Source organism: Gallus gallus, chromosome 14 (assembly GCF_016699485.2).
Source record: "Gallus gallus isolate bGalGal1 chromosome 14, bGalGal1.mat.broiler.GRCg7b, whole genome shotgun sequence".
Taxonomy (NCBI): Eukaryota; Metazoa; Chordata; class Aves; order Galliformes; family Phasianidae; genus Gallus; species Gallus gallus.
In genome coordinates, this window is record NC_052545.1 from 1,759,243 (window position 1) to 1,785,859 (window position 26,617).

General features: G+C 45.3%; 1 protein-coding gene and 1 long non-coding RNA gene across 3 annotated transcripts in view; one reads left to right on the top strand and one right to left on the bottom strand.

Moving 5' to 3' along the window:
• The window catches only part of FAM20C (FAM20C golgi associated secretory pathway kinase), a 53,450-nt gene that overhangs the window by 21,854 nt on the left and 4,979 nt on the right, over positions 1–26,617 (top strand). For both annotated transcript variants that reach the window (XM_046900936.1, XM_015294318.4), the window contains 2 exons: positions 18,298–18,390; positions 20,153–20,268. In XM_046900936.1, the coding sequence (XP_046756892.1) occupies positions 18,298–18,390; positions 20,153–20,268 (209 nt within the window). The remainder of the gene's footprint in view (positions 1–18,297; positions 18,391–20,152; positions 20,269–26,617) is intronic.
• On the bottom strand, positions 11,626–22,686 carry LOC112533451. Its single transcript, XR_005839857.2, has 2 exons — positions 18,738–22,686; positions 11,626–17,824 (listed from the first exon to the last, which is right to left on the bottom strand). It is a non-coding gene; the product is annotated as an uncharacterized LOC112533451 (long non-coding RNA).

A 26,617-nucleotide genomic window follows, 5' to 3' on the forward strand; every position in this document is an offset into this window, starting at 1 on the left:
AAGCACTGGTGAAGCCTCCGTTGTTTTGCTACAGCCCTGCAGGGCAGCATCAACCCGCAGTGAGCGTGTGTCTCCAGGAGGTGTGAGGCCTCCCGGGCTCCCTCTCTATTGGCACTCAGTGAGGCCATGCAGAAGAGCAAGGTTTTGCAGCATATCCAGGCCACCTATTCAAATCCAGGCTCTTTTGGCACCCGTGAAATTGTCTGACAACTTGCAGGCGGGCGCTGTGCCACACGAGCAGATGGGCATGGACAGCCTGGCAGCCAAGAGCCCGGGATGTTCATCTGGCAGAGGGGAGGCAGGGCAGAGCTCCTCGGCCAAATGCCAGTCCTATGAAGTCACCGAGGGAAAAGCTGTCACGGTGGTGGGGCTCTGGTTGGGGCATGGGGTGTTTTGCAGTGGGGTGATGCCCCCGTGGCTCCATCCAGCACCACTAACATGGAGCTGCTGACGTGGTGGGTTCGAGCAGTCTTGATTCAAGGAAGCTGAAGAGAAGAGAGGCTGCAGTGTTGTCCTCGATTCAGCAAGTCTTTCTGCAGGGAATACCATTATTATTCATGGCTGTAAAGTGTCTCCAGATCCACTTAATTCTGGTTAATTTTCTGAGACAGAAGGAGAGAGACAGGGGTGCCCCTGCACACTGAGGTGCTGCCCGTGCTCTGACACGGCAGGTGGGAGCTCAGAGCCCTTCCTGTGCAGGAGGTGGCAGTGAAGGGGCCGTCCTGCAGCTCACCCAGCACACACCCTGCAGCACAGGCTGTTCCCGGCCGTTGGGTGACACGGCACTGCCCTGTGTGCTCCTGAGGGCCCGGTAGGCCGCAGCGCTGCAGGTGTTGGCCCCGCTCCGTAAGGCGGCTGCTGCTGAGGGCCGCCTCCTGCCACCAGCCATCCCTCAGGTCACAGGATTACCATGTCCTCCATGGGGCACAAGGGATGCTTAAGATGGCTTTCTTTAGAGCGTAACTCCAGGGAAGGCCTTAATGCTTACTGCCCTCATGCAGGCAGGCATTCCGTGGTGACTGACAGGTCATTAATTAACTGTTATTAATTAACTCCCTAATCTGAAGGGAGGAAGACAGGGAGTGAGGAGCTCCTCGCAAGCCTGGGTCCCGTCTCCCTGTGAGCACAGCCCGCCGTTCCGCAGCACCCCACAGCCCTCTGCCTTTGGGGCTGACGGAGCTCATAGGGACGGTACAAGGAATGACACCACTTTCACTGCCCCTCCTTGAGCCACCCCTATTTCCTGACTGCCAGAGTTCAAACTGATGGTCTGCAGGAGCGAGACTGTTTGTATCTGTTCCTCTGAATGTAAAAGAGGAGAAATGTGTAAAAATGAATCTGTTGTTGTCTTTGAGCATCTCCTTGTTGCCTGCTGCGTAGGGTGGGAAGGGTTCAGGCTCCGTGTGCAGTACTGCCCAGCTCTGCCAGTGGATGGTTGCGTTCCTCCTTTAAGGCTCGCCATGCTACAAAAGGTTTCAAACTGAAATTAGGGCAGAAAAACCATTACTTCTCCTCCAGGTTAGCTGCAGTGTGGTGACCTCCCCTCTGTCTGCCATAGCCCCAGCTGTGCTGAGATCGGAGTCCCACTGCAGCCAGAGCTGTACTGCGAGGGGCCAATGCCTCTCCTGCTGACTTCAGCTGGACTTTGCTGGTGTCCTTGAAGATGTTATTTCACTCTGATCATTCTGAGCCAGCCCATATCTTCTGCCAGTAGTGCCTTTAACAACATCATATGTCAGGCGATGGGATGGCAATTGCTTTATTTAACTTTGTCTGCATTCGCCTTTCAAGGAACAACAATGCGGCAAATCTGTGCACTGTGTGTGGCCAAAGAGAAGGAGCCGTCCTGTTTATCCACAGACATCAGAGCCTTTGCGAGTTCTTGGGGTAATGCCAGTCTTGATAAGACATCAATGGTGCTGACAGGCCGATAGTCATCACCTCCGATGGGCATTTTGCTGATGGTTGTGCGAAGTTTTGTGTCTAATATTGTTGACCTTATAGGACTGTTCAGAAATGCTCCATGGTCCCTCTTATCTAACTGTGCTCTTATGAGATTATTGGTTTCTCTCTTCTCTCCCTTCCCCTAAAAATTCATGATAAAAAGTGGGATTGCAGCGCATTGAACCGCATGATATTGCACCAGTTCCTTATTGCAGTGTCTTACGGATTTTAAGAGGTAACATTCTTCCAACTGTTTTGGTATTAGTGAGAACTTCACTATCTGTGAACATAAGGAAGGTATTTTCTAGCTCTCAGCAATGACTCCAAAGACCCAAAGAATTACACTCAGCAGCTCTGAGTTTCAAAGCCTGACATCACTGTGAGCAAGGAATACAAATCCATCAACAGGAGTGAGATTTTAATTGCTTTTGAGTGATTCTATAGAAATCTAAAATTGCTTTGTGGGATGAAAAAAATCCCCACTTTTATCTGTGAAGAGGTTTTAATTCTGGTGAATAAAATAAGTGGCTGCAGTAATAATACACGATTTTTTCCCTCTGACTGTGTAGCTGTTCCTTCAGCCCCTGCCTGCTGGGATTTTATCCTTGAGCAGTGAGACATCAGAGTTCATCAGATATTATAGGCGGCAATTGCCAAACCAGGAGAGGCCCTTTGGTGGCTGGAAGATTTGTGCTTCTATTACATGAGCTGTTAAAAAATGAGACCACCTGCATTCTTCTGCAATGTGACCTTCCCTAGCCAGTCACATGCTGTATTTTCTCTGTGATCTGATCTGATTTTAAGAGTAATGAAAAGGCCAGCAGTGCTTTAAAACACAATGATACCTCGACTCCTACTTTTTCTTTTTCTTTTTCTTTTTTTTTTATGAGAAGAACCCAAACTTCTACAGCCATGTCAGCATTTCACTTAGCTTCTGGTTCAACGCGTCCTCAGGGAGTGCTGGAAAACATTGCTTCTCCTGCTTAGAAGAAAAATAAATGAGCCATATTTTTCCAAACAGTTTGCAAGGAAAGAGGTATCAGAAGTTGTCTGTATTTTCCTGTGTAAGAGATAGAGGGAACAGCTGAACACGGGCTGTGTCACAAGAGGCAGCTCCAGCACCAACAACAGTCTGAATATTTCCACTGCTTTACCAAACAGAATGATTACTGAGCTCACTTTGGGGAGGGAGCAGAGAGAAGGAGAATCTAGTGTTTATTTTGGTTAGTATTATTGGAAAGGGGCGGCTGGCAGTTGCACCTGAAGTCCTGCGCCCATGTTATACCTGTGCTTTGAAGGATGACAATGCTAACATGCATTAAGGACAGAAAACCTTCCTGCAGAGGGCTTTAGAATCTTTAATTCTTTGTAGGAACAAATCCAGCCATTATTGTATTTTTTCAAGGACAATTATTTTGTCCCTTCTTGCATAACTACACATTTTAAAATACATTTTAAAATAATTATTTTTAAATTGATTTTCTTCAAATTGGCCATAACAAACCAGACAAATCTCTTCGGGATTAATTTTCCACCTAGCTGAAGAAATTAGCTATCGCTTTCTCCCTCCCACCTCAACGCCGTGGCAGAATGGTTACCTGGATACCCTGCCTGGAAAGGATGTATGTGCTGAAGCAATTTAAATAGCCTGATTTGTCATCTAACTGCAGACATCATTAGCAAAGCATTATTTGGATGGAACATTGTAGGCTGAGCAGGGAGAGCTCCTCTGTGTCGAGGAGGGGTGGAATTTAACCACCTTGTGACCTAAGAGTGCCTGTCCTGAGAGCCGGGCTGCAGCAAGTCCAGCGTGAGGACCTCCATCTGGGGAGAAATGCTTTTACAATCACCTGCAGCTCTGGGCAGTGTGCTCTGCATCGGGGTGAAAACAAAATCATTCAAATTTATCATGTTAGGACCCACGGATTTGTTTATTTGGGAGCAAGGATTCAATTTTCATATAATGGGGAGAAGGAAAGGAAGGAGATGTGAACCTGGCACTTGCTTTTCTTCTCTGTAACCTTTCCCCCTGCCCAAGGTCCCATTTCAGTGTATTCAGTGGCGATTGCCTCAGGATGGAAGGCCCTGCGAAAGCAGGTTCTTAGGAAAAAAATGTTGAATGACATTTCATGTGATGTCTCGAGATTAATCTTCCTGCATATGACAGTGTGCAAAGCAGAAAATAGGCAGCTGCTCTGATCAATAGTCAGGGGGTGGGAACGGCCATTTCCCCGGAATGTGCCTGTGGAGCCTGGCCAGCGTGCTGCTCTGAGCATGGGGGCTGTGTGAAATCAAATCCCACTATCACATCGCTGCTTAGGGCTCCAGCTAACACATCGTCCCCAGGCTTCATCCAAATTCAAGGTCTTTATGATGGGTTCTGGCACATGTGGAAAATTCCCCGAGGGCCTGGGGGTTATTCAGGTGTGCTCTGTGACGCTGCACCCTTCTGTCTGAGCTAATCCTGCACCGTGAGTTGCAGGGAGTTGCAGGAGCACCGTGATTGCACGGCTGCCCAGTGCATGTTCTGAGCATCCTTCCAGCAAATCATCTCCCACATCATCTTCAGGGATCACAGCCTCAAACGAAGCAAAATAGTTGCAAAATATTCGCTTGATCTGTAGTGCAGATCTTTTTCCCTTCGTTATAATTGATGTTACCAAATTTGTATGGCTCCTGTCATTAGTATTCCCAATTGGCTCTATCTACAATTTATTTCATGCTATAAAAATGCTACGAATTTTCTACTGATTAACAGCAGCAGTTGGGCGTGTTTTGGGACTTATCAGTGTGGGTATTTTAGGGCGGGCACGGAATCCTTTGTCTTTGAATTAAAATGCGTCTAGACAGTTTTTTTGACACAAATTTAGCAAAATGAAGATACTTTCTAGGTAGTAATTAAATTCCTTCGGTGACATAGAGTCTGTTATGCACAGGGCTTCGGTATAATGAATGTATTTATTTCCAGGAAAACGACAGCCTTTTCCTTGCCATTTGTAGGACTCGGCATATAAATAATGCAGGCCATGCTGTGCTGCTTTTCAGTTCTTCCTAGGAAATTATGCCATTAGAAATGCCACGGTTCTTTCAGGCACACACAGACACAGCAGGTAAAGAGAATATTCATGTGATGAACAGTGACAGGAGCAGCATCAGCCAATACATAACATGGCAAAGCACAGCTCAGGCAATGAAATTGTTTGCAGTAATTACAGCGTGGAATGAGACTGTTGTTTAACTTAACACTGCGGTAGTCAAACTGTGATCCATCAAAGTGGGCTCTGAATTTACGGCCGAGGTTTAGGACTCAGAGGTGCAAAATGAAGTGTAGGGAAACGGAGAGCTCTACAGCTTTGTGTGCCACTCCAAACATCCACCTCCAATAGCCCTAGTGAAAATAAAACTTCATTTGAGCAATTTGGGACCGAGACAAGGTCCCCATAAACTCCTCACAGGCTTGGTTTTGTTTGAGAGCTCATGTTGCTATTTGAAATGTGCGATGCAGACCTTAAAATATCTCCGCTGCAAAACTGGCAGTTGCTCCCGTGGTGTTGAGGCAGCAGAGATCAGGCTGTGTGGAAAGGCACAGTCGTGTCCCTTTTCTCAGCGAGGTAGGAGTGATATGATAGGTAAATTTACCATCTACCATTCATAGGCATTTCTTGTGCTTAAACAGAGCTTTAGTACGCGTCGCAAATGGAAATTGAGTATGATATAAGCCTGGAAAGAGTTTATCTAACTATTTATGGGCTGGTTGCATTCTGAGCTGGAAGTGACTTGGTTATTTTTAGTGAAATAACTTCACAGTAAAGGGTGCGTTTCTACAGGAGCAGAACATCCTCCTTTCACGGAGTGACTCTCAGACTGTTCCTGAGTCTGATGTCAGACCTTTGTGTCCCCAGGCTCAGTGTCCATGGAGGAGAAGTCAAATCCCCACTTCTGCCCAGCTAATTGCAGATCAATGAGCTGCAGCTCAGGGCTAGACTTTGGTCTCCCTAAAGCATCTCTGCGTGCCTTTGTGCTTTCCTTCTCCCCTCCAGCTATGTTCTGAGGACAGCTAGCTTTGGCCAGCTGGGAGCCCTGGTTTGTAAGGGATGCATGGCTGCTCCTGGCAATCCACGTTAGGTTTTTCCATCCTTAAAGTACAATGCCTGCACAGAGTGCATGTATATGTTTGCCCCAAGGTTTTGGAATGGATTAATTTACAGAGCTGGGGTTAGCTGCAGCTGGTACAAAGGAACTTTGTACAGGAGTGAGTTCAGCAAAGCACGAGGCTCTTGGATGTAAAGTTTTTGTTGGACCTGTCAAAACAGTTCAAAAAGCCAAAAGAGTTCATTGTCCTACGAAAAAGGGCCTCTATCTGCTTTCTAACCTTTCCTTTCATGACAAAAGTCAACACTTTCTCTAAACTGCTCTTTGATACAGCTTCAGAAAAAGAATTCACAAACATTAGAGATGCGGGTGTAAAGCAGCACGTCATTAGCATGAGTGACTGCCCCTTCTTTCTAATATGAAATGCATGGAAAACCATTAAAACTCATGAAATAATAAGGCAGAAGCATGTAATTTAATATGGTCATCTATTTGGAAATGCACACTGTGCATGAATAAGCAGACGTATCAGCAGGGACTCTGCAGTCATCTAGCAAGTAAGTTGTTTTGCAGTTGCCATCTGACCTGGAGATAAGCAGAAACAGCATCTTCATTAAACTTACAAAACTGCATATTAATCATTAGCAAAATCAGCACTACCAGACACAGGGGAAGTTTTGCTATGACTCAGGGAGCAGCAAGCATGTATTAATGGCAGGATTGAACTGTTATGGTCATACGCAATTTTGGCATGCTGTTGGCATGAATGTTTGAGCCGCAGTGCTTGTGCGCTCACTATGGAGGAAATCCAACGTAGAGTATCATTTCTAGGCTTACTGTATGCCGGGAAAGAAAAGCTGTAACTGTAAATATGTCCTCGAAGACCTGACTTCACAAGTGGTTAACAATGGAGATAATTTAGAGGGGAGGAATTGGGCTGATGCTGCACTAAATGCTCCATTGCTCCTCATCCTTTCCAGCAAGCTGTGAAGCAATCTGTACTAGTGCAGAGTTTTTGGAAAGCATGTTTTCCAGCTCCGCCTGAGACTGCTTAGGTCTAATCTGGTCTGTACAGGTTTCTCCGGTGCCTTCCAATAGCACAGAGCCAGAAGATTAATATGTCAGGTGTGGTTTGTTCTCTTTTCCTCTTACCCTTCTTGGGGTGTAAAAGATTAAGAACAATTGAGTGCTTATTTTTTATAGGCCTTTCCCAAAGTGTCTTGTTTCTTTTTGAGTGCTCACAGTGCTCTGTATTCTGTTCCCTGTTAGAGGAGGGATGGGTGGTGGGGCAGGAGCTGGTGATGCCCCAAGATCTGCAGGGAGTTCATCTCATCCTCTTGGACCACACAGCAGATATGGAGGTGTAATCTCCTGTGTGTAAAGGCTGCCAGGGATAGGATGGGATGGCTTCAGTGTGTGCAGTGCTGGAAATCAAAGGGTGAAGCTAATATTTGTAAGCACAACTAATAACTCTGACCTCTGCATAGAATAGAGAATGGCAAATTTGATCCTGCATTCCATCCTTTGGTTACTTTGCTGGTAGGTGAGCAATCCACTTTATTGTTTCCTCTGTTTACCTCTTCTGCGTGTTTCAACCAAGAAGCTGATTCGGCCCAAAAGTAGTCTGACTGTCTGTAACTAATCCTATAACACTTTCCTGACCACACAACCTGCTTAGGGAAAAGAATAAGTTCAGTGGTGCCCACGGAGATCGTGGTTACAGATGGAAGGAGTAATAATGAGAAAGGAGTAAAAACTGGGAGAAAAGAAAGAAGAGGCAGGTGGAATAGGTTCCTTTACTGGGGCAATGAAATACCTCACCATATCAAAGCAATTCCCATTTGTTTTGTCACCACAAAGTAGTCTGAAACAGTCAATTGCATCTTCTTTCCAGCTCAGAGAGGCACATCACCCTTTGCCACACATTAAGGAATGTTAATAGCAGCAGTAACGAGTTCAGGGGTGCGTGTGCTTTATTGGGAAATCACACCTCCGAGGAATTAGAAACACTCAGCCCTGGGGAGCGATTAGCTCACAGTAACCACATGCCTGCTATCCTCTGTGGCATAATTATTCTTGGAATTTGGGATTGAGACACGATGAAAAAGCAAAACTTGCAGTTCTCTGACGGAATAACCCAGCACCCGGATGTGGCACAGCGTCCTCAGGTGCTCTGTGCTGCTCTGACACTGCTCTGTTTGCCTCAGGGTGGAGAGCAGCATCCAGACCTGGAGAGCCGCAGCTGGCAGCAGTTGGGCAGTGCAGTGCTTGCTCCACAAATGGGGATTTTATGTTTTGTTTTTTTTTTTTAATCTTTCAGTTCACTCTTGCAGATCTGTCCTCCTAAAGATTTTTGACAATATCGATTTATCTGCAAAATTTTAGAAGCCTGATTCAGTGTAAGGGAATATCCCGTAGCTCTCAACTGATACATGGTGAATAAAAGCCAAAAGTACTTGGGGTCTGCATGGGGAGGTAGGGAGCAAGGACGGAGTGACATAAGTTGGAGTTCTTTGCGGTCCATGAGGAAATGGAACTCCTCCGTACACATGCAGATTTACAGGTCATCCATGACATCAATCTGAAACTTCATGGCTGCAGCCCTGAGTGTCCTTTTCTTTATTCCTACATAAAAGAACGGCCTCGTTGTATGGCTAATTGAGAGGCATCATCACATTGGGTCTTATCCCATTATACCACCTTAAGAGCTGCAAGCATTTCACTTGAGAGAGAGAGAAGAGATTCCAGCTGAATTACAGCCTTCCCATGACTTCCCATGCCACCAATATTTGCTTCACCCGACTTCTCCTTGGACTGAAAGGAAATTGTTGGGTCAGTCTTGCAGTGCTTTGGATGGTGCTGTTATTTGGGCACTGGAAGTCAGCCAGATATCAACCTGAGAGGCAACCTCTGGGTGCCACTACAGCCCACGGCCAAAGCTGATTTGTACTTCTGGTGCAATTACATGTTCTTCCCAGAGTTCTTATTGTCACGGGTGGAAGAAAAAAGAGAGAACAGCGCTGCATCTGGAAGCAAAGGGGAGAGCAGCTCCTGGGATCCCGCTCATCACTGCCTTGTTCTTGCAAAGTGCAGAGCACAAAAGAGCTCCAAGGAAGTATTAAGTCTGTGCTTGACTGTCAAGGACAGCATAGTTCACTGACGATATGCGTGCCCAAAGTTAAGCATGTGCTTAATGAGGCTAGAGTGCTTTGCTTAGGGCAGAGCTGAATCCTTAATAGCTCCATGTTTTGCAGCTTTTGCTGAAAAATTGGGGCTGCTGTTTTCTTGCTTCCTGAGATATTTTGAAGACCAGCTTACTAGAAATGAATAAAAGTAATGAACAAAACGTTATGTATCAATGTATCAGGTTCAGAGTAATTAATTTTCCAACTTACTGTGAACCTGGGGTTTCAGTGGCATTTGCATCATGTGCAGGAAAAGAAAAGAAAAAACATCCAAGAAATTCGAGCTCTGTGGTGCTTCTGATACACTTAATATTATTGTTCCTTTAAATCCCCGCCTTTAATGACCACAGACATATTTAAAATCATTTGCAGGGCAGAAGAAATGCTTCAGACTTCCAATTTCACACCCGTTTTTCCTCCCGTGCTCTAAAAATGTTATATATTGTAAAAGCTTCTCTGCAGAAAACATCCTGGAGCCTTTCTCGTGAGGAGAGGCTGGCACTACCTGGGCTCACACTGAGCTCTGCTTGCACTGACTGCTTTTTCAAAAATAGTCTCTGCAGCTGGATCATTTTTCACGTCTGCAATTTATGGCCAGCAGGCAGTGTGAGGCTGAGCCTCCGACGGATAAATCAAGGGGAAAGATGACAGATTTCCTGGGCTTGGCATGGCAAAAATGCTCACACCGCTCATCCAGGAGCACAGGCAAATCCAGGACGGAAAGGCTGGGCAGAAAACAGCCACAGCGGTACAGTGGTACAGCTTCTTAATGAAGAAACCTTAAAGAACAGCACAAACTATCACTGCAGCACTTCATTAATTCTCCCTGCTGCTTATTTAATCGCTGTGAGTCTTTTCCTCCCTGCTGTGGCAACAGCATTGACCATGTTAATGTTGGTGCTGGGACCTGCTCTCTAGTGCTGTTAAGTACCTCTTCATCTTTCAGCTCCCGTACATCGAGGCGAGTTTCTATCTCAGGGATGAATCAAACCTTATTTCTACATTAAGTATTTCTTTTTTTTTTCTATCTGCAAAGTGAATTAGTGACAGGAGCTTCCCAGAACTTTCTGTTCTCCGCATACCGTGACTCATTTGTTTTTCTGTACAAGCCTTGCATTTTCTGGATGGGAATAAAAACTTCCTAGGCATCGTGCCCCGCCACTCAGCCACTGGGACAGTGACATCTGTTTGTTGCCCATCCCACGTCCCCTCTCCCCACCAGCATCCCCAAAAAAGGGAGAGGAAGGGGAATTGCAGTGAGTCCCACACATTTGCACACCTGCAGTTTCTGCTTTTGTGTCAGTCCTGCACCGTCAGTGGAGCGGAATGGATTCTATACCTGTGCGGACAGCAGGCTTCTTTAAATCAAGGTGTGTGGAGACACGAGCTTCTAATTTTGGAAGCACACATTTCAGTCCCCGAAGCAGCCATGCATATTGATATGTACAGCAGAAGCAGCTTTGCACACAGCTTCCAGAAGCAGTCATGAAAAGCATGGGGGAAGATCTGCACTTACCCCAGTGTTGAGTGATGCTTCGTTTCGGTAATATCTGAGATCACACACTATCCCATAAAATGAGATGACCTAGAAAAACTCATCTCATTTTAAGTCTTTTAAACTTGCATGCTTGCACTGTGCCTGCCTGCCTTTTGAGATGTCTGGAGGGCAAGGGGGGAATATAAGCAAGTATTACAAAGAAGGATCCCCCCCTGTCTGATCGCAGTGCATCCTGTAGCCCAGTGGAGGTACAAGACACTGGTGAAAGTGTTGGGCTATACATGAAGTGCACCTGCGTGCATGCACTGATGTGGATTTACCTGGAGGTTGGTAGTGCTGGAGTTCTGCTCTCATGTTACCTGCTTTGTAACAGCATTTTGCTTGGCTTTCTTTCCAGACATCTTCTAACTACATAATTATTATTAATAATAAAGAGCTGTGAATCAGATATCTGGCCCACATCCCCTCTCTTTAGCTGAAGAAGGGGCAAGGGACTGCTGCCTGCTGCACCAAACAGTGCAGGTGGGGATGGCATCCTGACAAATTTGCTTTCACTAGTGATATTTTTCCATGTGCTTCACCCACGACAGGCAGCTACTTACTAGGCAGCACTGGAAGTAATATTCTGAATTGCTGAAAGAAGCTTTCCTGGTTGATCAAACTCAATGTATTTTTTATACTGATCAAAGATTCTCTGCATGTTGAACGTATCCTAAAGCACAAAAGAATGAATGAAAAAAGATAGTTACTCTTCTGAGCTGGTAGACAATGAAATGATGATTGGTGAGATTATGCCTTGACTCTGCTGTCAGCACAATGTCAGTAAAGGCAATGGTATAGAGAGAGTACCTTTTGAGACATTAGTACCAAATCCACATCTCTAGAAGGAACAGAAAAGCCCCAGGGTGGAGGAAAATGCCCGGTTTTATTATTATTTTTATATTTATCGGAGAATAAAACAAATCTTTCATATTCTCAGATCCTTCTAGTTACTTTGATTATTCATTCCTTTGTATCCAACCTGCCTGTGTAGTCAGGAGGGGCAGCTGGTGTTTTGCTCAGGTGGAAATCTGCTCAGGTGGAAATCTGATATATTCTCATGTACGGACTGGCAGGAGCCTTTCACTGACGATGCTTTGAGCCATGGTGCAGCTTTGCAAACCCTTTTCCCAAACTCCCTGATCTGTGTCAAGGAATCAGAGGTTGCTTCCTTGTCTTCTAGAAACAGTGCCGGTTTTGAGAGGAAAGGCAGAAGTCAGTATTTCAAGACCTTGGGTTGGAGAGAATTGTAATGAATTAAAAACAGATAAATGGTTCTTCATTCCCTAAAGAAGGGGTCTCTGAGCAGAGGGATATAAAGGCATTAAGGTGTAGTTCCCAGGTCTCAGCTTTGGGATGTGCTTTTCAGGAATGGGAGCCAGTCACTATGGCAAATCTCTTACATGTATTTGTTTCTCAGGAAGACACTCAGGTATGCTGCAGCAGGTGCCATGTGATGGCTTTGCCTTGGTCATGGGACAAGGAGGAGACAGAGGGGAAATGTGCAGAAGTGAGGCCAGCACGTGGGGACAAGGAGGAGAGGGCTGTAGCCATGGGACAGGAAAAGGATGTTTTGAAGACTGCGTTGCAGCGAAGTCTGTCAAGAATGGTTTGGGTCAGGCTGATCTTGCCCTGGGGCCAGGGGCTGGGGTAGGTGACCTCCTGAGCCTTTTTCCTTTGACTTCTGCAATCGGAAATGGAAAAAAACCTCTCAGTATACCTTTTCCCTGAGGATTTTCTCTCCCTCTTCCCCCCAGTACCCTCCTGTGCCAGGTAACGAGATACTCATACATACAAATGCTCTTTTTGAAGCTCATTGTTATGCATTGTCTTAGAAGTTTGCGATTTCTGTGGCGCTGACTGGTCCTTGAGCATGTGCTGCTGTCAAGCTCTCCTCGTCTTCTCTGGAGAAAAGCACTCCAGGGCTGGCATGCAATAGCATCATCTTGGTATTTATCCTTGTGGCGGTTTGCTAATTATTCCTATTCCTAGCACATCCCTGTGCGAATTTCTGTCTTTCTGCCACAGTAAATACTCTCTCATTTTTCTAGCTGCAGAAGTGCTAGCTGAACGGGAGAAGCCTACATATTCTGCAGAGGCCCATATTGTTGTTTGCATGAGAGCAACGACACGGGCCAAACATCTTTTCTGTACCACTTAAAGCGCATGTCTTTGCATTCCTGGATTGGCCACTCATTTTCTGGACCGTATTCTGCTCTTGTAAACAGCTCATATCGTTCCTGGGAGTGCTTTTTGCAGCAGAGCACTTTGATAAAGCCAAAGCCATCAGCTGCCAAGACTCCATAAGGAGTCGGAAGCAGGCACCAGATAGCTCTGCTACTGTAGATGTAACTGCATTAGCAGTGTCATTTATCTTCCTAAGGACTTATTAAGCTACTAAAATGTATTCTAAAATTAAGTGGCATTTTTTCCACCTGTTCTAACTGGTGCCAAATGCACAGAAAGCTCTCCCTGGTGATAGGACTCTGCATGCAAAACCTAAGCGTGCTCCTAAGCACTGCAGAAGCCTCAGAGACATTGTTTTGTTTCTCTCTCTTCTTTTTTTTTTTTCCACGGGCTGCCTCCTTCAGTTAGAATAATACGCTTTAGATTATCTCAGGGCACTCTGGATCCCAGTGCTGCACAATCCAATTTGACACAAGGGTTGCGGAGGGGGGGGGGAGAAAATCCTGCAAGCAGGCACTGGACTCTCAGTCTGCATTTTCCACAGTACAAAGAAGTTCCTATGCTGCAGATTTGCTTGCCTGCCTGCCTGCACCGCGGGAAGGGCTTTCTGGACTTGATGAAGCATCTGTGGTTACATTAGTTGATTGCTGGTGTTTTAAAAGCAGTGCCAAACCCCACGCGGTGCTTCTGAACGCAAGAAGTCCCCAGTTCCTCCTGGGTTAGCTCCTGCACTAACTGCATTCTATCATTCAGATAACACTGGATATTAACTGTCAAGCCCAGAGCAGGTATTTAGGCACCTTAACTGGAGCAGAGGAAAGCTGCTTTCCATGGGAAAGAATAGCGACCTGTAGCCATGGGTAGACCCGGCTAATCTCCAGTTCTCTTTTCCCATAACCACATTACTCTCTTAGCAGTGTTAGCTCTGTCCCTGCCAATGTACTTACTGTGCCTCCTTCCCCAGTTACGTTCTTGCTGATTTTGCAGCTGCCAGATTTCCCCAGGATCAGGGTCTCTGTCTCCCAAACCAACCCAAGCCAACCCCTCTCTGCTGCAGACCTGCGATCCCTAATCATCCCTAATCCCTTTCTCTGATTCCCCTGATTATGGGTGGGAGCAGGAGCACAGCCTTGTTAGGAGGAGCTCTTTTCAAGTCATCAGCGTGTCCTTTGATTAGCTGAGGTACGCGCCTTTGAGACCAAGGTGTCCCGAAATATCCTTGGACTGCAGCACGGGAAGACAGTGTGTCTGTCGGAATAGCAGTTGAGTCAGATTGGGCTGTTTGCCCTATATTCTGGCTTTCTGGCTGCTGCACAGATAATAGGACCCCTCCGGTGCAGAGGAAGTCTGGCATTGAGGCAGGATTCTTTCGAGCAATGTGTGGCCCTGGTGGGGATTAATCCAGGTAATTCAGGCAGGTGCACACAGGAGATCCTGGGAGCTAAACAGAGATTTCCATGTTCAAGGCATCCTAACAGTGCTTCCTGAAATGCCTTGGAGCCTGCAGCCTCAGTGTGCTGATGAGCTTCATGAAAAAAAAGAAAAAAAAAAAAACCCAAGAAATTAATAATGCTGAGTTTGGGCAAAGTTGGCCAACAATTGTTTGCAGAAGCATATAATGAAAAACTTGAGGCTTTGCAGTTACAGCTGCACACACATCGCTATATTGGCTTATCCAGAAACTCCTGAGCTCCCCAGCAGGTCCCAGCCGTGGTCACAGGGAGCTGCTCACCTGATTGACTACGACTGCGTTCACTTAGCACAGTATCTCTGTTGCTCCTGTTTTCAGGCATGACTTGCTCTTCCAGCTGCAAGATCAGACAGTTCCATCTTACTGTGCAGATGTGTTCTTATCCTGTTTAAAATCCTTCTTTACTTCCTGTGTTTTCTCCAAGCTGGGAAATTTTCATGGGCTTTGCTTTCCCCTTAGTTCATATTCCTCTTATTCCTCCCCTATGAGTGTTACTGATGCTGATTTGTCTTTTCCTCGTGCAGTAATTGGTCTGGTGCCACTGTGTAATTTTTAACTGTGTGCAGCACCAACAGACCTCCATCTGTCTCTCCTCCAGAGCTTCCCAGCCTGCCGTTAGAAATATCTGCCAAATCCTCCTCCAAAGAGAGGATCACCAGATTCCAACTGTTTGCAAAATAAGAGCTGCAGCCAGAAACGCTCTCCCACTGTTGCCAACGTGTGCAGGACTGAGTCCTGCTATGGGGTTTGCTGTCCATCAGACATGAACAATGTGTGAGCACCCGGCGGATTGGTCTGCGTGCTCAAATACTTCACTGCACGTGTGGTTTTATTAGGCAGTAGCCTTCAATAACCACCGGGTGATAAAATAATAGAGGGGTTTCTGGCTTGGGATTGTCCTTAGATTGTTTTTTTTTTTCCCTTAAAATGCAGCTCTGATTTAACACACGCTATGGGATGGATCAGCTCCAGTGTTGTTTCGTAAGATATTTTAATTGACTCTGGCTCAGAGTGCATGCTCCTTTCCCAGCCTTTCCTGCAGAGACTGAGGCTGCTGTGCTAGAGTAACTGCTGGGCTTGCTGACTGCCCATCCGTGTTACTGAGAGCAGGGTTTGGTTATAGAATCATCGCATTTCCCACTGCTCCCTACACACACATCAGGTGTGCGTGTCCAAAGACTGTGTGTGTGTAAGAAGATTATTAGAAGAACTAGCAGCAAACTGGGTGATGATTAGACTGCACACACTAAAACTATCAAGTTTTCAAATACAATAACATCATGCACAAATTTATTTAAACTAAACAATCAAGGTTATGATTATGATGTAGGCATCCTTCTAGCACTGCAGAAGCCATTCCTAATGGTCCACTGATTCCATCAATTCAGCACTGCATTAGACCTTTCAAATGCAGTGTTGTACTGAAGGCAATGGTCATCACACATGCTGGCATCTGCTGGCGGTACAGCTGCTCTTCGGGTGCTGCTGCAGACATCAAACTAATGATAATTTGTTTGAATAAAACTGTAGCCCGCTTGAGTCAGATCCAAAGAGCAAGATTCCCCTTCTTGTAAGTGGAATATTGGATCCTGTTATGCGAAGGGATTTTTCAAGGTTATTTCTGAGAGTTTCACTTTTGAGCCTAGTACAGCTTAGTTCTGCAGAGCTGTTTTGGATAAATACTCCTTCCAGTCTGCATTCAGAAGTACCCAGCGCTGCCCAGAAACAGCAAAGTGGCTGCCATGCCTGTGGGCACAGCCCATGGTGACTGTGGCTGGAGAGTGTTCGTCTATGGATGACTAGAGTGAAACACCTGAAGCACTGAAGAAACGTACAAGTTTGTTTCATGATCTCTAGTCAAGCTTACAAAACACAATATTTCCATTGTTTATATTGCACTGCCAATTTGGTATCCATTTTTGAAAGTTTTAAGGACAATCAAGTTCATGATTTTCTAGGAGGGCACGCCCATGGCACCATTCAATAATATATTATGACAGGAGAGAAATATGTACTAACAAGTGGAAGCCTGCAGGAGAGCTGTACTTACTTGAAAATGAATAATATCCCCAACCATTGCCAGAGGTGGCAGGGAACAAAGAGAAGAATGAAATGAGTGAGACCAGAGCATCCCGGCGGCGATGTGCTGACTGCCCAGCGCGTTGGGAGCCGTCATGGGGTGGTGGGAGAGCTGTGCTTGCAAGATTCAGATTGACCCTTTCTTTAAGTCTCATTTTCCAGAGCAAGATTTTCTTGTAAAGGAACAGCCATGATATGTTTAAAGCCTTCTGGAGATAAAAAGCAGATGGCATTGATTAGCTAATTAGTAATATTTTCTGCTGCTTATCAGCTGCGCTGATATGTGTAAAGTTTGCAAAGGCTTGGGATGAGTCTTTTTTTTCTTTGATTTGTTGAAGCAATCGACTGTTTTAAGATCTGGAAGGGAAGGAAAGTTATATACAGACTCATAATCTTCTGCCCAACGGAAATATCATAACCTTTTTCTTTGCATTTATGTTCAAGGCTCATTTCTTCATTTTTGAGGGGAATATACCCAACAGGGCTGCAGCTCTCCTAGCTTTCGTGTTCTTTACACAGCACCCTGTGTGACTTGCCTCAGGTTTTGGACTCTTCTGTTTTCCTCCTTGTAGGTGCTATCCTTTCCCTTTCCATGTACGGTGAAGACAAAGCACAGTATTACTTTTTATTTTCTGACCTCCTGCCCCTCTGACCTCCCGTTATACTGGACCCACCAAATACCCTGATGTTCTCTCTGTGATGGCAATAGTTCAGCACTTATCGTGGAATCACAGAATCATATAGTGTCTTGGGTTGGAAGGCTTAGAGCTCATCTGGTTCCAATGCTCTGCTGTGGGCAGGGATACCATGGTCTTTGTGGAAGCAAGCATGTGTTTTAATGGCTGGTGTGTAGCAGAAGTGATGCATGAGCTGTCAGCTGGCCACCTGGGACAGCACAGAATGAGAAAGAGCTTGGGAAAATTATGCTTTCCTCTTCTAGGGAACTGTCCTCCCTTGCAGATGTTGTACAGAACAGCTTTGCAGTCCATATTTCATGTTTAAGACTTCAAATAGAATATGGTGCAGATTTTGGTGGGGCCCTGACATTGCATTGGTCAACTGCTAGAGTTGCTTTCCATCCAAAAGCCATCAGGACTGGAAATTGCCTAAAATGAGGCAGATTTGCTTCTGTCATGCAGAGCTTTCTGTTTGCCATGGAATTCGGTGTTCAATCTTTAGCCTTTTCCTTTCCATCAGAATGACATTTTTTATTGTTTCTTATGCTGAAGAAACAACAAATTCTGCATCTTCTGAGGAACACAGGCTTGTTAATGTTCTTTGAAACATGACATGTGTCGTGGCCGTCAAACTGCAATGATCCCATTTCTTCTGAAATGAGAAAAACATGTCACTTTTGGCTCCAAGAAATACAAAGGGAGAGTTGTGTTTTAGATAGGAGCTGCACGGCTCCCAGAGATGAAAGAAAAATGTTATTACTTTTGGAAATTTCATAATTACAGTTAATGATAATTTAATGAAATGGCATTGTCTTCACTGCTATCACTAATGAAATGCTTGAGAGTGATAAAATAGATCTTGTTAAATAGAGCGAGAGCCTTGAGTGGAGGAGCTTGGTGACAGCAGCCTGCATGCACGAGTCTTGGAATCCTATTTTTTGTTACAGTAATGTAGAACAGAACTTGAAATGAAGGCTACGTGACAAATAATGCACACATGAAGTATTTAAAGGCCTTCCATTAAGCAAACAATCCTGAACCCCTGAACAACACGCTGATGTCTGAGTACTGCTCCTTAGGAATGCTAACCCTTCATTAAAACACTTTCCTTGTTTTTCTTTGCAGGCAAACCAGAGAACAAGAAACCCCGCCTGATTTTTTTTATTTCTCAGACTATGAAAGACATAATGCAGAAATAGCAGCATTTCATTTGGACAGGCAAGTAAAAATGGATTTGCATTAAAAGAAGAAGTGGAAATATTGCGATAAGTTTATGCCCTTGTCCAGCTCTATACCTGAATTACTTTTAAAAAGGGGGAAAATGGAACAAAAGTGGGCAAAAGCCATAAATAAAAGAAATGGAAGGTGATGAAATGGTAGATCAATAATCAGGAAATGTGACTTGCTCTGGGAGTGAGAAACTGAACAGTAATTCTCAAAAAGAAAGAGAAATGCTCTCAAAAGTAGGCTGAGAAATTAATCTTCTTTGTAATCTCCAAGTGCCTGTGGGGAGGAGCCATCTCCTGGGGAAGAGGTAGCATAAGCACAAGGGGAATCTGGCTCACCCCAATCAGCTCCAGGACGGGCAAATCCAAATGAGGCATGGGGAATCTCCTCAGTGTTCAGAGAAGAGTAATTGCTGTAGAAAATGAGTCCTGACGTCTCAGCCAGAAGCTAGGGCTGTCCCATGTCAGGGGGGTATTTAGGATAGAGAGGACACTGATGATCATCTCACGTTCCTGTTAGCTGAAAATGTCCTTCAAGCAGAAATAGTATGGGCAGTGTTGGAAATGGACTGAGGACAGTCTCAGCCAGCCCACATTAGGAGCAAGAATTAATTATTAACGAGGAATTACTAACAAAAGGCCAACAAAGCGTTGCATTTCACAGGCTGAGTTAGAACTGAAGCTTCTTTCACAGCCTGCAGTGCCAAAAAAGATCCTTGCAAAAGTTTGAAGCTTTGGGCCACAAATTGTTTAGAGGTGCATGGAGTATTGGTGCCTTCTGGTTTGATGGTCAGGATGAGGGAGCGTGTCTGTGGGTGGCACAGAGTAGATTGGCCATTAAGAGCCATCTTGGTCACATCCTTAAGGGGTCTTTTGTATTTTAATGTTGACCTTGGTGCTGATCCCCTCTGTTTTATATTTTATATTGCCATTTTAAGCAGATGGTGCTGTAGGAAAAGGCATTAATGGAGTTCCTGCAGGGAGTAATGCTAAACATCCACATGTTAAGCAGAAAAAGCAGTTGCTACCCAGTGTAGAAAATCTGATCAGTAGAGTGGACATAAAAATCCCACCTATGGGGAGGCTTTGTATGGAGACTTTGCTCTTTTACTGTGTCTAATGGCAATGCTTCATAGGGAGTTTTTAATGATCTACTAAAGCTGGGGAGTTTGTGGTTGAGAAAGGCTCTTTCTCCAGCCTTTGCCTGTGGGAAAATGTTTAGTTTCAGGGAGGTTGTTTGTATTGGTATGAGAGTACTGGAACAGGGAGAAGCAGAAGGAAATAAATGAAACAAATACAAAGACTGTCAGAAAAAAAAAAAAAAGAAAAAAAAAAGACTAGTTTTTAGGTTTATTAGATGGTGTTTGTGGAAGAAAGAGGCTGAAAGCCCATTCCTCCGGTCACTAAAACATTTGTGAGCAAAACACATGTTGTGACAACCCCAAATTGGCACCAGGTGTAAACCAAGTCCCTCCTGTCCCTTCTTTCTGGAATTCTGTCACTGTTTTTTTTCATGGGACAGCATGTCTCCACACTGCTCTGTGTCTGCTCCATACTAAGTAGGCTGATAATATTCATGACATATTTTGTAGTATATTATCAGAAGGATGATGCAGTTTAAAGTTGATGGGCTTTTCACTCCTTAATGGCCCCAGATTAATGTGCCTTCAGAGTGTAATGAACCTTCCTGAAACCTATCACTATGGTTGTGTTTCAGTCTTTTCCATAAACTGCCTCTTCTCCTTTTCTCCCAGGATCCTGGACTTCCGTCGCGTCCCACCAGTTGCAGGTAGACTGGTTAACATGACCAGGGAGATACGAGATGTTACTCGCGACAAGAAGCTGTGGAGAACGTTTTTCATCTCACCAGGTAGTCTTGGAAACAACACTGTGTTCTTTCTGTCCCATTGAACACATACTTAAGGGAACGATGTGTAGATTGCTTAATTGCTCAGATATTTCTAATAGAACTGTCTTCTAGACCTTTGAATAAATATAAATGTGGAGACATAGCTTACAAAGAAGACTTTACTGTTTTGAATTGAGTGCCTTTCCCCTTGACAAATTATCCACAGAGACAAGCTTTTATTTTCACAAAAGCAATGTACTCAACAAATGTTTTACGCAGAGCAATTTCTAAGGCAATTTCTTCTGTTACTCTCAGTTTACCCAAAACCTTATTACTCAGCCCATTAGTTATTTAGACCTTTTTTTTTCTAGTGCTGTGTGAGCTGTCACTTTTGGTGGTCGTATGCATTTATTTCTCATTTTTTACTGGAGGACCAAAACCTCCTTTTCTCATAGTCACATACCTCAATTTTTATTACAAGAGTCTGAAACAAAATCAAGCAGATGTGTAATGTATCCTGCTTCCAGCTCGCACTCGCTGCTGCACAGAGTCTAGAGTAGAACTGATCTGAATTGGTCCCAGCCCTTGAACCTGCTTTGAGGACTGGCCCAGGAGCTATTATCACCCCTGTTTGTAATATTCTCTCTTTCACAACATCTGGTGGCCCTAGCCAAGGACAGAGCTCCACAGACTGGGAGCTGTACATACATGGGGTAAAAGCCCATCCTGCTCCCAGAATAAACAAAAGTAGGTAAAGACAGTCAAAGCGATCCTCTGGGGTATTGAAATGTTGAGGTTAAGGCTCTGAATTAAGGCACAAAAGTACATGCTCAAGTATGATTGTGGAGAAACAAGGAAATGCCTGATGTAAAACCTGTGGCTGTGTCCGCAGAGCTTAGCTCATATTAGTTCAGCTGTGTGCAAATGTGCATTCCTGAACTTGGGCTGTGACTTGTGTAACAGGAAGTCTGCAGTAGGAATCTCCAGGGCTCTCTCCTTCACTCGGTGTGCCTGGCCAGCAGGTGCTTAGCCCAGATCCCTGAAAGCAGCACCCAAAGCCCTCAGCACAGATACCCCCATGGCAGCAATGTGTTATTGCTGCTAGCTGGAAAGCAGAGCCTGCACTGCACAGCGTTCTCTCTTAAAGTGTTTATCACACTGTTGTGAGCACCAATAAAGTCATTATTGTGGCTGTTATTTTTAGCTTAATATTTATATTTGGCTCTGCAGGATACAGCTGAGTAGACTGTTATTTATTCCAGTAACTACACTTGTGCAGTACATTACACAATTATGAGATGTTTTACCTTCCTCATGTTATACGTGCCCTAGTTGTGCCTGTATGACTGATGGTGTTCACAGACATGGTCTGCAGGCACTCCACATGCGCCAGCCAGGCACTTGTCTCACTCCCTTCCTTCTAGCTCTCTCTGTCTACATATGTATATATATATATATTTTTCTTTTTGCTTGATTTGTTCTCAGGTGAATAATTACCCATGAAAGATGACCAAAAAATCTTGCAGCTGTTTGTGCACACAAGATACTTTGGCTCATTTGAAATATAAGACATTTTACTCACATTTTAGCCAGTGAGACGAGGATTAGTAGGCTTGCTTGCTTTTTAGTCTTCCTGGATTATACATCGAGGCTTAGGAATGAACTTGAGTGCTTTCTGAGAACTGTGCTTGTCTATGGAGCAGCTGCATCAGCCACAGCCCAGCAGTGCAGAGTAAAGGCTGCTGTTGGATGAAGATAAGGATCTTGTCACTGCAAAATTCCAGACAGCCAAAGAATGATCCAAGTATAATCCTTTACTCAAATTTATTTGGAGGCTTTCGATAAATTCAATTAAAATATTTGATGATCTATGAATCAGGCTTTCCTGGAGAGTGAAATGCTTAAGCAATTATTTTTTCTTTTCAATTTTACATTTTCTGAATCAATATACTATGTGCAAATGGTGTTGGTTACTTGTCAGAGCTCTTCCTTCTGAAGCTTCTATTTAATTAGTAGGAGTCTCATTAACATATGCCCAGCCTCCATCTTGTATTTCATACTGACCTTAAAAGGCAGACATTAATTAATGCCTAATGAAAAAGTGATAGAAGTCCTAAATTAAGTAATTAGTTCCATAGTGCTACATGGATACTTGCAAGAAGCAGTCTGCACATGGCCATACGGCCACCAAGGCCCCTCTGGGACTGCCTGGTGTCTCTGCATCCCCCTCCCCAGCAGTGTCTGCTAACAATGGCTGCTCATAGGGATGAATTGCTTCTGCCAGCAGTGTGTCCCTATCCATGCAACAAGCACTGAATGTAATTCATTATATACAGAACTCTTCCCCTTGGGCTGGGAGACCATCATTTGCAGTGAAAACCCTGCCTAACCTTCAGGGGTTCATTATGAGCATTGTGACTGCTGACCAATACATGGTGTTTTTCCCTAGACCAGCATGGGGTATGTTAGGAGGGAACTTCCTGAATTTCCACACTTGTTCCAGCAGAAATGGAAATGGAGATCTGTTCCTTCCAGGCAGCTCAGGCAGGTGCTGCTGCACAGCACATGGTGTCTGTCTGTCCTCTGTGAGCAGGAAGGGCTGGGGTCAGGCATTGCATTAGGCTGCATTCAGAGAGAAAGCAGATTGCAGAAAAGTGCTCTTCCAGGCAGTTTGGACTGAACATGAGAAATGGAATTAGGTCAGTAATTATTTAAATTAATTTTACATCCTTTGCAGTAGGGCAGACTGCAGTAGCCCCGCTACTCTTACAAATGAATGGTAATTTGCTAGGAAAAAAGAGACATATTAATGATGTCAGCCTTCGTTTTAGAAGTAATTGAGGCAGCAGCTTAAAGAAATCAATGTCGCACAGCTAGTAAGCACTGTGTTTTTGTTCATATTAACCAATTCCAAGGGATTCTGTTTTTTTTTTTTTTTTTCCCTCTCAGCAAACAATAGCAATTCTGAATTAGCTATTATTTTGAGCAGGTAAATGAAAGATCTTTTCATGCATTGCATTGGTAAATATTCAGGGCTCTTTCCAGTACTCGAATTGCACAGGCTTGCTAAATGTCCTCTATTAAGAGTCATGCAAATCTCAGTAAAAGAATTGCTCTGCCAAGCAATTTGCTTTAAGGTATTTCCACTTGTTCCTTTTCTTCCCAAGAAGAATTACGGTTCAGCTATCAGGGTGACACACAGAAAATGTGCAGATGAGCACACAGACGCTCTCTGCTTCTTAACTGTCGTAATTAGTTCAAGTTTTGATCACCGAGTGTGGTGATTTTTGTTGGATTTCATTATGAATTGTGTCCATCCATCCTCAGGTAATGGAAGCCAGAAATTTGCAACGCCGTTCAATATTCTCTTGCCTCTGTTATGCTTTGAGGGAAACAGGTTTTTTGTTTGTTTGTTTTTAGTGAAGACGGGGTTTACATGTTTCAAATTCAAGGTATTTGAACGTTTCCGTGTATGTAAACATCCCTTTCTGCTTTGGCAGTGCTGCTGCTGCCATTCCTGCATGCAGCCCCGGCAGCTGCTCCTGCTGCTGCTGCTCTTTGGGGCTCTCCTTGCCTTCCAAAGGCCATGCCATGCTCCATGTGGGACTCTTGCTGAAGCGCTGGGTTTGTGTCTCTGGCTGGAATTTCCCACTCAGCATGCCCCGCAGAATGTGGGTCACCTACTTAGGCTTCCAGGAAGCTTGCTGCTGCACCTTGAAGCCCTAAATGAGAGCAGCGTTTTTCTATCTTTGGTACCTCTTTATTTCTACGTTTTTAAGAAGCCTTTAAAATGAGTGTATTTCCCCAGATAATTTAGGCTGCTTTATCTCACCCTCTGTATATGAGAACCAGGGTAGACATTTCAGCATGTCTCTTCCGTATCCATCAAATAAGTTAATTTCGTTAATAATCACTTGAGATCCAGCACCCTGTCACCTCCACTATGCCCAGAAATCAGATGGAAGTGACGCAGAGTGAGTGCTGTATGTCTGAGAGAACACCAGCTGTCAGAAAAGGCATTATGCCTTTACCTCAAATTTGCTGCCCTAACGACGGGCTGCATCCTGCCGCGGCTGCGCTCATGTTGCAGCAATGGGGCTCTGTGGGAAAGTCAATAGCTGGAGGGGAGCGGCAGGAGCAGAGCAGCCCATGTGCCAGCTGTGTCACCCCTCAGCAGCAGCGTGATGGTGGAGATAGCCCCCAAGCCTTCCTTAGATTTATCTGGGTTCCAGTGTGTGATTACTGTCAGATGGTTAGTCCCAGTTGCTTCCATTGACAATACCAAGCAGGGTTTCATTGTTCCCCAAGTTAAATTCTGAAACAAACTATTAAACATAGTATATATCTTCCCTGCTGTGCAAAATGCTGTGTTTATTATAATTCCTTTTTTTGAAAGGTCAGATTTGCATAGTGTGCAGCAGAGGCTGTGATAGCGCAGGAGGGGCATCTCTGTGTGCCTTTTGCTCACCACAGAACCCGTGCAGCAGCAGATAACTGAGCGCTGGCCTCCTGCTGACAGCTGGGAAGTCAGGTCACCCGGCCCCCGGGAGATAAATTGTCTCTGGTGATCAAGATAAATAGGAATGGGTTCTTTCCCTGCACAGAGCAGCAGGTGATGCTGACACAGCCGAACCAAACAGGAGCCCACTGCAGCTTCGACTCCGTACAGACACTGGCTCTGGCTGCAGCTGGGGAGAGCCCTGCCATCCTACCGTGTCAGCAGGCACTGGGAAATGAGGCATCTCTTTGTACCTCCTGATTCTTCTGTGCTAGCCCGCAGCAGGCAAAGCGTCTGTATGTGATTTCTTGTAAACCATCCCTTGTGGCAGCCCAGAGCCCCTTGAAACACTTTGTCTGCAATCACTTCTTTTCAAGGTATAAACCACAGATGTTTTCCCGCGTTCTTTACTGGCTGAGCATATCCCAGCCTCCCTAACCACCCGCCCGCTCCTCCCATCTGCAGACCCATTGCAGCATGCCGTGCTGCCCGCAGGTGCTCCACAACTCTGCACACTTTCATCCTGAGAGGTTTGCAAGGAGGCATGAAGCCCTCCTGGTTTTGCCAGGATGATCAAAGGCAGCCGAGGCACCTGCATTAGCCCAGGGATAAATACATCAAGGCCGTGCTGCAAGAGCCCGTGTGGAAAGGGAACCCTTGAGCGATCACAGGCTACAGGGCCGTGAGCCCGCAGCTTACATCACATTCGGTTTCTTCAGATGTTGACTTTGCACTTGATTTTAGGCTAAGAGAACAAGTGAGGGCCACTGAGATGGTTCTGGGGCTGGAGCAGCTGGTGTATGAGGAGCTGGGGGGTTCAGCTTTGTTTGGCATGGGGAGGAGATGCAGGCCTGGTCTGAGGGACTCAGGGCCGGCCTGCAGCCAGGCCTCAGCCTGCAGGCCCTGCAGCTGGCACTGCGCCCTCCCCTCTGCCCTCTGGTGTATCTGATCTTCATGTTCTCTTCTCCCAAGTGCTTCTCTTTCAATCATTTTCTGAAGTGAATCGGGCTTTAACATGTGAATGTGAGCACGCTCTTTGGGCAGGAGTTGAGCCTGAGGACGGACATGTGGGCAGCCCTTAGAGCTGTTCTCAACAGAGGGATTTGAAAAGTGTGCACCCGATGTAAAGTAACCGCACCTCAATGGACAAATCGATGACCATCGATAGAGGCTGGAAATGAAACCCTGATTGAAACTGTCAAGTAGTAAATCATCAGCCTTTTAGTCCGATTATTGGAGGTAATTCCAGGGTTAGCAGTCAGTTCTATGCAATACAGCTAATTAATACAATCAAAGCCATAACGAGACCTTATTGCTGTTTCACCTCCTCCCACTCTACCCCAGCTGCAGCCCCAAGTCATTTCTCTGTTCTTCCTCTTAACCCTGTGCCATGGGGCTCACATTGCTTCTTGCCCTCTTTGCTCCGTATCTCCCTTGTGTTGCACCAGCAGTGCCCCAAATCCTGTGTGCCTTGCCAGCCCTAGGCTGGGTTTGCACACATCTGAGGGCTGGAAGGGACAGACATCCATCCCATTGATGGGTGTGCTGTGACGGCAGCCTGCCAGTCTGCCTTTACGAGCCACATGCAGCAGGCAGAAGCCAACCTCCATTGATGCACGAGCCCTCCCTGCCTCATTTACACCCATTTACTCCTGCAAGGAGAGCAGTTCTGAAGAAATAGTTGAATTTAGGAAGCAAAGTGAATTCTGCATTTGTGTGCTGCCATAAGAGAAGGGCACAATCTCCCTCTAATGACATCTTAATGTGCCTACAGTAACTTTAGGAAGAGTTGTTGCACACCGACAGGCTCAGCATCATGCTCACCTTCTTGATCATGGGCCTGTGGGAAGGGAAAGGGTTCTTGTAAAGAGG